The 12,931-nt window shown below is 46.5% G+C and overlaps 1 protein-coding gene across 1 annotated transcript in view; it reads left to right on the top strand.

The window, feature by feature from the left end:
- LOC122552367 (AP-1 complex subunit mu-1-like) overlaps positions 1 to 6,553 on the top strand; it is a 62,880-nt gene extending 56,327 nt beyond the window's left edge. Inside the window, exons 11-13 of the mRNA XM_043695117.1 lie at positions 468 to 593; positions 3,252 to 3,327; positions 5,668 to 6,553. Coding sequence (XP_043551052.1) covers positions 468 to 593; positions 3,252 to 3,327; positions 5,668 to 5,690 — 225 coding nt within the window. The 3' untranslated portion in view covers positions 5,691 to 6,553. The remainder of the gene's footprint in view (positions 1 to 467; positions 594 to 3,251; positions 3,328 to 5,667) is intronic.
- The last annotated feature ends 6,378 nt before the right edge of the window (positions 6,554 to 12,931 follow it).

The raw sequence follows: 12,931 nt of genomic DNA, 5'->3' as shown, positions 1-12,931 counted from the left end.
AGGTGTTCTTCCTCCAGGCGTCTGGTGGTGAGGGAGCGGCGGTGGAGGTGGCCCAGGACCTCCATGTCCTCGGCAGAGTGGGAGGGGGAGTTGAAATGTTGGGCCACGGGGCGGTTTGGTTGATTGGTGCGGGTGTCCCGGAGATGTTCCCTAAAGCGCTCTGCTAGGAGGCGCCCAGTCTCCCCAATGTAGAGGAGACCGCATCGGGAGCAACGGGTACAATAAATGATATTGGTGGATGTGCAGGTAAAACTTTGATGGATGTGGAAGGCTCCTTTAGGGCCTTGGATAGAGGTGAGGGAGGAGGTGGGGCACAAGTTTTAGAGTTTACCAGCCCTTGCACGTCAGGATTAGACTAGATAGCTTGGAAGAAGTCGGGGCCAATTGGACTTGGTTCTGCAATTTCTAATTGCTTGTTCTGATGTAATAAAGGGGGTTTTTGTTTTTATGGCTTTCTCTCTCATCAGGGCGGGAAGGAGTATCTAATGCGAGCTCATTTTGGCCTTCCAAGTGTGGAGAGTGAAACCACCGAGGGGAAACGGCCCATCTCCGTCAAGTTTGAGATCCCGTACTTCACTGTCTCGGGGGTGCAGGTCAGTGCACGTGCCTGACGAGGGGACAGTTAGAAACTGCTTATCTAACCCGGGCGGCTGACAGGGGTGGGTGGTGAGTCTGCGCATGGTGGCAGTGTAGATGGCAGAGAATGTCAGCAGGTGGCGGTGTTGGTGGAGGCGAGATGGTGGCAGAAGCGCAGTCGGAGCAGTGCCGTCGGTTCAGCATTGGGGTGGAGGAGCTCGGATCCGGACCCCACCCTACTTCATTGAGACAAGGCTAGAAGGTGAACTTTACTGTTATATTTCTCTCGCTTTATATTCTCTGGTTTTGGTTTTAAGATGGCGCCCAGGGAGTGGCGCCGCTAAACGATGCTTTTCATTATATTTGTAATACGCGGCATTAAGTCAAATAAAACCCTGACAATCCAAGGCCCAAACTCCAGCTTAACCAGCTGGGCGCCTCAGTATTATAGCACCAGCATGGGAACAGGAGGAGGCCACCCAGCTCCCTGAGCTTGTTCTGCCCCCATTCAACAACAACATGGCTGACCGGTGCCAATCTCCAAATGCCAGCCTTTCCCCTCGTGCCATCACTGGACAGAGGCGATCTTTCACAGGTCAACAATGACCCAACATGAACATCACTGTGAGGGGGGAGGTACACTGTCAAAAGCTTTTTTGAGCGAAAGTTGTTCCCATGGTGACACCTCGGAGTGCTCCTGTCAGCCAGCATCATTCTTCTCCTACAGTATAAATAGCTGTTCCCTTCCCTTTGAGATTTGGTATTCTTGCAATTCTGTCCTGATAAACTCAAGACAAAGAACATTGATAATATGTTTCGTTTTACAGCAATCCTCAAAATCCTTATGACCATACGTCTAATTGACCCCACAGAGGAACAGGGGAAGATAGGAATAGGCCATTCAAGCCTTCCCCTCCATTCAATACCATCATGGTTGATCGAACATTTCAAAATCTTTTACTTACCTCAATCTCATCCCATAACCTCTTATACCACTAGTAATCAAAAGTCCATCAATCTTTACCTGACACATACTCAAAGATAGAGTTTCCACAGCTCTCTAGGATAGGAAATTCCAAAATCTCACTACCCTCTGGTTGAAAATATTCTCCTAACTCAGACCTAAGTAGCATCCGCCTTATTTTTAATCTATGACTCTGGCTCTCGACTCCCTCACCCCAGGGAACCATCTTGCCTGCACCTACTCTGTCTATCCCTTTTGAGCGTTTAGTAGGTTGGAGTGAGACCGCCTCTCATTCTTCGAAGCTCTACACAATCCTGGCCCAGTTTGCCTGATCGCTGTCTATAGGATAGCCCCACTGTCCCAGGAATCACCCTGGGGAGCCTTTGTCTCCCGAGGTAAGGATTCCAAAACTGCACACAAAGCGACATCAGTTATCATTGTGGAAGTAAGTTCTGAACTACTGTCTTGCACAAGTAGAGTTGTTTTCTAATTTTGTTCGTGAAATTGTCTTAATTTTTAATGCCCGAGACTTCAGCATTTCCTTGTAGCATCAACAGGGAGCTTGTTTAATGTTCCCACAGCCTGTACTGTGTACCTAATGAACCATCCCTCCTCTTCATAAACGCAATTTTGAATCCCAAATTTACCAAGATTCCATCTCGACTGCTCAACTGGCCTTTGGTCTCTCTCCTCATGGTGGTTTCCTGCAGCTTAGTGCATTATCTGGGTTTGTCAGTGACTCGCTTTGAACGGTCTTCAAAAACGACCGGAACATTTTGAGTATCACCCAAGATGATAGGATAGTGAAGAAGGTGTTTGGTATGCTTTCCTTTATTGGTCAGAGTATTGAGTACAGGAGTTGGGAGGTCATGTTGTGGCTGTACAGGACATTGGTTAGGCCACTGTTGGAATATTGCGTGCAAATCTGGTCTCCTTCCTATCGGAAAGATGTTGTGAAACTTGAAAGGGTTCAGAAAAGATTTACAAGAATGTTGCCAGGGTTGGAGGGTTTGAGCTACAGGGAGAGGCTGAACAGGCTGGGGCTGTTTTTCCTGGAGCTTCGGAGGCTGAGGGGTGATCTTATAGAGGCTTACAAAATCATGAGGGGCATGGATAGGGTAAATAGACAAAGTATTTCCCCTGGGGTGGGGGAGTCCAGACCTAGAGGGCATAGGTTTAGGGTGAGAGGGGAAAGATATAAAAGAGACCTAAGGGGCAACGTTTTCACACACCGGGTGGTACATGTATGGAATGAGCTGCCAGAGGAAGTGGTGGAGGCTGGTACAATTACAACATTTAAAAGGCATTTGGATGGGTATATGAATAGGAAGGGTTTGGAGGGATATGGGCCGGGTGCTGGCAGGTGGGACTAGATTGGGTTGGGATATCTGGTCGGCATGGACAGGTTGGACCGAAGGGTCTGTTTCCGTGCTGTACATCTCTATGACTCTATGATAAAAGAAATGGGCGGGGTGCACGAGGAGCCTCCGCCTGTCCATCTCCTGTTTGTAACCTTCCCGTTTGAAAGTATTCCCTTTATCTGACGAAGAAGTAGCACTTTGAAAGCTTGGGATTTCGAATAAGGACACTAACTGGTGTCGTGTGACTTTGTCCATCCCAGTCCAACGCCGGCACCTCCTCCTCAGAAAGGATTCAATTGTGCGACTTCTGCAATGTGATTAACTCCTGGCTCTCTTTGTTCGCCTCATAGGTGCGGTACATGAAAATTATAGAGAAGAGTGGTTACCAGGCACTGCCGTGGGTGAGATATATAACTCAGAGTGGAGGTCAGTACTCCCTTGCTGCAAGAGAGATATGAGTTTAAACCCTTGGGTTTAGTGTGTCTAGCTATTACAGTTCTGTTGAAGAACAAATACACCCGCAATGTGTTATGGATCAGACCAAACCCCGTCAGAATAGTCAGAAGATAGGTCACGATCTGGGGGGTGGCACGGTGGCTCAATGGTTAGCACTGCTGCCTCACAGCGCCAAGGACCCCAGGTTCGATTCCCGCCTCAGGTGACTGTCTGCCTGGAGTTTGCACATTCTCCCCGTGTCTGTGTGGGTTTGCTCCGGTTTCCTCCCACAGTCCAAAGATGTGCAGGTCAGGTGAATTGGCCGCGCTAAAATTGCCCCATAGTGATATGTAGGTCACGTGCTTTCATCAGGGGTAAATGTAGAGTAATAGGGGCATGGGTCTGGGTCGGTAACTCTTTAGAGGGTCAGTGTAGACTTGCTGGGCCGAAGGGGATTGTATGAGACACAAAAGTTTTCTTATTTTAAAGGTAAGTTGCCTTTCAGGTGCAATTCGATTGATCAAACTACCAGATTTAAAGCAAAATTTTAATCATCTGCTATATTAAAACTCTACAAAAGAAAGAATGAATTGGAATAATTAGATTAGATTACTTTACAGTGTGGAAACAGGCCCTTCGGCCCAACAAGTCCACACCGACCCTCCGAAGAGCAACCCACCCAGACCCATTCCCCTACATTTACCCCTTCACCTAACACTATGGGCAATTTAGCATGGCCAATTCACCTAACCTGCACATTTTTGGACTGTGGGAGGAAACCAGAGCACTCGGAGGAAACCCACGCATATAATGTGCAGACTCCACAGACAGTTGCCTGAGGCGGGAATTCAACCCGGGTCTCTGGCGCTGTGAGGCAGCAGTGCTAACCCCTGTGCCACTGTGCCACCCACATTCTACTGGAAAGCCTAAGAGAATAATAGATACAGTAACTATCACTAATATAGGAGCTTCCCATGAATACACCCTTGTCAAAAGGCAAATTCAAATTGTCTCACAAGCAATTCAAGCAGAAAGAGAGCCCCCAGCATTTTAGCTGTCACCGAGAGAGGGGAAAAATAGCTTCCCCATTTCTTCAAGACCTCCAACATCAAGTACCGAAAGCTAAAACTAAAACTCATGGTTCTGTGGGAGTTTGAACACACCCATTCAGGCTGCTTCTATTGTTCCAACTTCTTTTTTAAAAAAAACCCAAGGCATTACCTCTAGTGGCTCTGGTAGACTGCTCAGTGCCTCTACCTTAAAACCTCTCTTCAACTGAAAAAAACCAGGACAACCTAACCCATTTAATAAGGCAGATCATTTTCAAGCCTGTACTCTGCTAGTCCCTGATGACCTTTGTTCCCTGACTAGTCATGAGTCTATCTACCTCCACTTTAAGAACATTCAATGATCCCACCTCCATTAATGTCTACGGAAGACACGTCCTTCGACTCTTGACCCTCCGAAAGAAAATCATTCTTGTTGTGTCCAAATGGGAGACACCTTATTTTTAAACCATATTCCGTGTTTTCCTATTCTCTCTCACAGAGTGGGGGGAAATGTCCTCCCAGAATCCAATCTGTTCTCAGAATTTTATACCTTTCAATGATTCGTCCAAACTCCAATGGGCACAGGCCCAACCTTTGTCAACTTTCCATTGCTATGAAGGAACAGAGTCCATGAGAGGCAGACGTTAATTTTTAAGCACTACTCCGATTAGCCTGCGAATCATAGAATCCCTACACCATTGAAGCAGGCCATTCAGCCAATCAAGTCCACACCAAACCTCGGATCACCCCCATCCAATCTCTGTAACCCTGCATATCCCACAGCTGATCCACCTTAAGCCGCACATCTTTGGACTGCGGGATGAAACCCACCCCGCCACAGCGGGGAGGAAGTGCAAACTCCACGCAGTCGGCTGAGGGTGGAATCGAACCCGGGTCCCTGGCGCTGTGAGGCAGCAGTGCCAACCACTGAGTCACTGTGCTTGCCCCAGAGGTTAGTGAATTGCGGCAGCACAGAGCAGACATGTGACACCACTGCATGGTAAGGTCTCAGTCACTCTGAAGCTTGTAAATTGTAGAGAGTGGGACTGAGCATTGACAATGTCACACCCGCACCCCGCCCCAACCCCCACACCCACCCCCCACCCTTCACTTTTGACAAAGCCAGAAACTCTGGGGCTGGGGTTACTGAGGTAGTTTTTCTGTGTATCTAATGGTAGAAATGAAGAGTTCTGATGATGGAGTGGATTGAACTTGTTTGTCTCAGAGCACGTGAAAAACGTTCAAAATCGATTGTCCTTTAACTGTGCGTCTTGCATTACAGATTACCAACTGCGGGTACATTAACAACCGAGAAATATTAACCCTTACTCTGCCGTATGGGGGAAAGAAAAACAGGCTGGTTCTTCCCACTGAACCAGTGGCTTTCGCCATCCCATTAATATCTCTCCTGATCCATTCATGCAATCATTTATTGTATCACTTTTGTCACAAATGCTCACCTCTTGAGTAGAGATTGGCAGCAAATACTTTGTGAAGGCAGCCTGATGTAGCACCATGCAAGCATGACGAGGCTGTTCAGCCCCTTGAGACTGTCCTGTTAGACCGACTCAACGCTCAAATCCATTTCACCTTTGCTCCGCATCCCTTCAACGTCCTTACTGAAGGAAACTCGCTCACCGTCTTGAAGATTGTGCTTGACCTTTTGAGAATCCCAAATGCTTCCCGATGTCACCCCTGGTTAGCCAGGCACCTATCTTAAAGTGATGCAGCCATAACCTGGAAATGTCCCGGCTCAGCGGTTTGAGAATTCGAATTCCGATTTCTTCTTCCTGGGGATTATAAACTTGGAAATTTAAAGCATCGTTGGAAATGACTATGCAGCTGTCAGATTGGAAACAGAGAGAGTGTTACACTGGGAAGGGCAGTACCTAGAGGCTGCAATATAAGGTAGTTTGCAAGAAATCCAACAGGGAAGTCAGGAGAAACTTCCTTATTCAGGGACAGAAATAAGACTGAGACACTTGCCACCACAGGCAGCGGTTGAAGTGAATGGTGTAAATGTGTGTCAGGGGAAGCAGATGAGAGAGAAAGAAATGGATAGTAACAATCCTGGATTTAGATGAGTAAAGGTGAGAAGCATTTATTGCCTAAACCTAATTCAGAGTCATTGTGTCATACAGCACAGAAAAAATTCCCTTCACTCTAAGGCATGCTTGCCTTCATTGCTTAGATCTTGGACAATAGGAGTTGGGAAGTCATGTTGAGGTTGTGCAGAACTAAAGCTTAATGCCCTTCAGGGATGGAAATCTGCCATTGCTACCCAACCTGGCCCATATGTGACTCCAGACCCACAGCAATGTGGTTGCCTCTCAACTCTCTGGGCAGTTAGGGATGGGCAATGAATACCGGCCTGGTAAGGAATCAAAAAATTCCAAGAGCAGCAAAGAGCCAACCACACAGAGTCCTAGAGCACGGAAGCAGACCCAGTTCATGCTGACAATAATCCCACACTAAACTAGTCCCACCTGCCTGCTCCTGGTCCATATCCCTCCAAACATTTCCTATTCATGTACTTATCCAAATATCTTTTAAACATTGTAACTGTCCCCACGTCCACCACTTCCTCTGGCAGTTCATTCCCCACACTGTGTAAATCAAGTTGCCTCTCCTATCCTTTTTAAATCTTTCTCCTCTCGCCTTAAAAAATATGCCCCTCGTTTTGAACTCCCCTACCCTTGGGAAAAGATTCTGGTCATTCTTTATCTTGGCCCCCCCCCCCCCCATGATTTTATAAACCTCTTCAATGTCACCCCTGAACCTCCAATGCTCCAGTGAAAAAAGTATCCAGTCTATTTTTTTTTTATATCTGAAACTCTCCATTCCCAGCAACATCCAGTTTAATAATATCCTTCCTATAACAGGGCAACCAGAATTGCACACAGTAGTCCAGAATAGGCCTCACCCAATGTCCTGCACATCCTTAACATGAACATCGCAAATATCTGAGTGATGTGGACAAGTGTGCTAAATGCCTTCTTAACCACCCTGTCTCTGTGTGACACAAATTTCAAAGCATTATGTACCTGAACTCTTAGGTCTCTCTGTTCAACATTAATTGTAAAAGTTCTGTTTTTGTTTGCATTAACAAAATGCAAAACCTCGCATTTATCCAAATTAAACGTGATCTCCCACTCCCCGGCCAGTTGACCCAATCCATCAAGATATCTTTGTAACCTTCTTCACTGTCCACTATGTCACCAATTTTGGTGTCATCGGCAAACTTTCTAATCGCACCTCTTATGTTCTCGTCCAAATCATTGATATAAACGACAAACAAAAGTGGACCCAGCTCCAATCCCTGTGGAACGCTGCTGGTCACAGGCCTCCATCTGAAAAAACAACCTTCCACCACCACTCTCTGTCTCCTACCATAAGCCAATTTTGTATCCAGTTGTTAAGCTCACACTGAATCAGATATGATCTAACTTTACTGATTAGTCTATCATGTGGATCCCTGTCAAAGGTTTTACTAAAATTCAAGTCAACACTGTGTCACCCATGTTGTTGTGGGTCCAGGGTCACACACAGGTCAGACTAGGTAAGAGTGGCAGATTTCCCTTCTCGGAAAGGCCATTCGGGAAGCTGCTGAGTTTTTATGACCCATAGTTACCTGGTTTCCATTAAGCAAGACTTTTAACTCCAGGTTTTGTTTTAAAAAACTGAATTGAAATTTCACCATCTGCCATGTTGGGATTTGAACTGATATCCTCAGAACACTAGCCCGTGGGTCACAATTGCTCGCCTGGTCACGGTATCGTTATGCTACTGCCTCCCCATTTTGATTGGAGCATTACGTTATGTTTATCAAGCTCTCTCTTAAGGTCACCAACACAATTCACATCAATTACTACTCCATTTGTTTGGAAATGATGCAGACTGACCATTCTCCAGGTGAAGAGTTTGCTTCTTATTGCCAAACCACCTCAACTTATTTTCATCTCTGTAATTTTTTTCCCTGAAAATAGAAATGATTTAAATCTTCTGCCACATGTAGCTACTCCTGCTGCCAGGGTGTATCTCACTGGTCTTTTTTATCCCCACCTCCCAAACGCATCGATTCACAATTGATCGAAGATCAGTCTGGGACACCCATCATTTGACTACACCCAGGCCAACATTTCTCTCTGCTGCCTCTACTCTGCCCTGTAGGAGAGATCTCTGTAGCTCTAACCAAACACTGACATCATCTTTTCTGACTGACTGACTGATTAATAAATATTAATCTATAATTGTGCTGACCAATTCATATAACCACAAAGTCAAAACTTTCCTCCAGGAACTGAAGATTTCACAAGTGCAGTTAATTTCTCTCGTGGGGTCCCAGGATCTTTATGGCACAGATGGAGGCCATTCAGCCCATCGTGTCCAAATCTGCCCTCTCTATAAGGCAACCTGGACCTTCCATAGAGACGTACAGCATGGAAACAGACCCTTCAGCCCAACTCGTCCATGCCAACCAGATATCCCAACCTAATCCAGTCCCATTTGCCACCACATGGCCCATATCCCTCTAAACCCTTCCTATTCATGTCCCCATCCAGATGCATTTTAAATGCTGTAATTGTACCAGCCTCCACCACTTCCTCTGGCAGCTTATGCCATACCCGTACCACCCTCTGCGTGAAAAGGTTGCCCCTTAGGTCCCTTTAATATCTTTCCCCTCTCACCCTAAACCTATGCCCTCTAGTTCTGGATTCCCTCACCCAGGGAAAAGACTTTGCCTATTTATCCTATCCATGCTCCTCATGATTTTATAAGCCTCTATATAAGATCACCCCTCAGCCTCTGACGCTCCAGAGAAAACAGCCCCAGCCTGTTCAGCCTCCCCCTATAGCTCAAACTCTCCAACCATGGCAACATCTTTGTAAATCTTTTCTGAATCCTTTCAGGTTTCACAACATCCTTCCGATAGGAAGGAGACCAGAATTGGACACAGTACTCCAAAAGTGGCCTAACCCATGTCCTGTACAGCTGCAACATGACCTCCCAACTCCTGTACTCAATACTCTGACCAATTCCAATTCCAAATATTTCCCTCACACCCAAATGCAGTTTAATTCTGGAGATGTTCAAGAATGGAGTTTATTCCATTGTCTTTAATTGCACTGACTCGCCAGATGATCTAAAACTGTATAGCTGAAAGCTCATTAATTTTATACATTCTTCCCATCAGCAAGACCTCTGGCTGACATCACATTTAGGCTGGGGGATCTTTCTGCTTTTCGTGTTTGTTATTTTATGTTTATAGAAAATCGTGAGTACATGGGCGACATGAATTGGAATTTTTTTGGAGTTTTTATGAATTAAAAAGCTAAGGGGTTTGTCATGTTACTAAAAGCACCCCTTTGTAATTTTGCATTGACCAATGAAGGGACTTGGGTGTCCCTGAAAGCTAATGTTTTTGTGACGTCAGTTAATGTCAATAAACAGATGAAAGGCACTCGCTGTGTTGCTGCTGGATTCTTGCGTCTCATTTTTGCTGTTGATGTAAAGTTGAATAGAATGGTGGCATGGTGGTTCAGTGATTAGCATTGCTGCTTCACAGCACCAGGGACCTAGGCTAGATTCCAGCCTCGGGCAGCTGTCTGTGTGGAGTTTGTACATTCTCCTCATGTCTGCGTGGGTTTCCTCTGGGTGCTCCGGTTTCCTCCCACAGTCCAAAGATGTGCAGGTCAGGTGAATTGGCCATTCTAAATTGCCCATCGTTTTAGGTGCATCAGTTAGAAGGGAATGGGTGTAGGTGGGTTACTCTTTGGAGGGTCGGTGTGGACTTGTTGGGCTGTAGGGCCTGTGTCCACACTATAGGGAATCTAATCTAGTGTTCAGGGATTATGCAGGCTAGGTGGGTTGGCCATAGGAAATGTGGGGTTACAGGGGTGGGAGTAGGTGGGATGCTCTTCGGAGGAGCAGTGTGGACTCGATGGGTGGAATGGCCTACACTGTTGGAATTCTATGAACTCTCTCAACTAAGGAGAGCTCCATCATCCCAGGAGCTTTTGGTGTGAATTTCCTTATGGCAAATTGAGGTTGTCTCATTATGGTGCTCAGGCCCACATACTGGGATAGCTGCATTCAGCAGGGGTGTGGGGTTAGATATGTCTGTGATGTCTCTGTCTCAGAGGGAATAAAAATAAATCAGCTGGAAATTCCCCTCTTAACCTCTGATAAAGACCGCAGTAACCACACTGGGAGAAACCATCAGATGAATTTGTGTGTTAAAACACATAGCAAACGATGGTGTACCATTTTGGAACTCAGATAGATTAGATTCCCGACAGTGTGGAAATAGGCCCTTCGGCTCAACAAGTCCACACCGACCCGCCGAAGAGTAACCCACGCAGACCCAATCCCAACCCCACACCTACCCCTGACTAACGCACCTAGCACTATGGGCAATTTAGCATGGCCAATCCACCCTGACCTGCACATCTTTGGACTGTGGGAGGAAACCAGAGTACCCGGAGGAAACCCACACAGACACGTGGAGAACGTGCAACCTCCACATAGACAGGTGCCCGAGGTGGGACTCGAACCTGGGTCCCTGGCGCTGTGAGGCAGCAGTGCTAACCACTGAGCCACCGTGCCGCCTTAAAGGTACCTTTGCCGAATCATAGAATCCCTACACTGTGTAAACAGGCCATTCGGCCCATTGAGTTCCAACTGACCCTCCAAAGAGTCTGCCACCCAGACACAACCCTGTAACACTGCATTCTCCATGGCTAATCCACCATAGCTGTCATATCACTGGATGCTAACGGCAATTTGGCATGGCCAATCCCCCCTAACCCACACATCTTTGAAGGAAACCCATGCAGAAACAGGTGGAGCATACAAACTTCACGCAGTCACCCAAGGGTGGAATCGAACCACTCAGCTACCGTCCCACTCCTAATCAATCTGAATAGAAATTTGTCGACCCATCCATAGAGCAGGTGGGGCTTGAACCCAAGCCTGCTTGCTCAGAGGTAGGGACACTACCACTACAGCTTGTATTCTAGAGTTCACACAGCTGATACTCAAGAGGGTGTATTTCTGGGTCACTGTGATCACCAGTCTTACTGAGGCCACTCGAATGCAATCAGGCCCCTTAACAAATTGGTGAAAACCAACTCAAACAGGTCTTCTCCATTCCACTTGCTTGCTGAATGTATTCCAACTGAGTATAACACAAACCCTTCTTGAATGCTCACTCCATTTCTGAAACATTTCCCTGCATCCGTGCCTCTCCCTCAGCCCCAACAGAGTAACGCTTATCAAACACACAGCAATGGGAAGTGTCCTATCCAGGTGCATCACAGCGTGGTATGGCAACTGCTCTGCCCAAGATCGCTAGAAATTGCAGACAGTTGTGGACACAGCCCAGTCCATCCCAGTCTTCGTTCCATTGACTCCATCTTTACTTCCCGCTGCCATAAGAAGGCAGCCAACATTATCAAAGATCCCTCTTCCATCAGACAGAAGTTTGAATACACATACCGACACATGTAAGAACAGCTCATCAGGCTTATGAACGAACCCCTCAGATATTAGAGTTGATCTTTGCACCTTCCCTGTAGCTGTAATACTATATTCTGCACTCTTCTATTACCTATAGAACAATGCAGCGCAGAACAGGCCCTTCGGCCCTCGATGTTGCGCCGACCTGTAAACTATTCTTAGCTTGTACCCATACACTATCCCAAAATCATCCATGTGCTTATCTAAGGATTGTTTAAATCTCCCTAATGTGGCTGAGTTGACTACATCAGCAGGTAGGGCATTCTACACCTTTAACATTCTCTGAGTAAAGAACCTGCCTCTGCCATCTGTCTTAAATCTATCACCCCTCAATTTGTAGTTATGCCCCCTCATACACGCTGATGTCGTCATCCTGGGAAAAAGACTTTCACTGTCTACACTATCTAATCCTCTGATCATCTTGTATGTCTCTATCAAATCCACTCTTCGCCGCCTTCTTGCCAATGAGAACAGACCCAAGTCCCTCAGCCTTTCCTCATAAGACCTTCCCTCCAGACCAGGAAACATCCTGGTAAATCTCCTCTACACCTTTTCCAATGCTTTCACATCCTTCCCGAAATATGGGGACCAGAACTGTACACAATATTCCAAGTGTGGCCGCACCAGCATTTTGGATATTTGCAGCATGATATTGCGGTTCCGGAACCCAATCCCTCTACGAATGAAATCTAACACACCATATGCCTTCTTAACAGCACTATCCACCTGGGTGGCAACTTTCAGGGATCTATGTACATGGATTCCAAAATCCCTCTGCACATCCACACTACCAAGAATCTTTCCATTGACCCAGTACTCTGTCTTCCTGTTATTCTTCCCAAAGTGATCACCTCACATTTATCTGCATTGAACTCCATTTGCCACCTCTCAGCCCAATTCTGCAGTTTATCCAAGTCTCCCTGCAACCTGTAACATTCTTCCAAACTGTCCACTACTCCACCGACTTTAGTGTCATCTGCAAATTTACTAATCCATCCACCTATGCCTGCGTCTAAGTCATTTATAAA

Source organism: Chiloscyllium plagiosum, chromosome 8, assembly GCF_004010195.1.
Source record: "Chiloscyllium plagiosum isolate BGI_BamShark_2017 chromosome 8, ASM401019v2, whole genome shotgun sequence".
Classification (NCBI taxonomy): Eukaryota; Metazoa; Chordata; class Chondrichthyes; order Orectolobiformes; family Hemiscylliidae; genus Chiloscyllium; species Chiloscyllium plagiosum.
The sequence above is the reverse complement of the archived record's forward strand: the minus strand, read 5'-3'. Positions and strand labels throughout refer to the sequence as shown.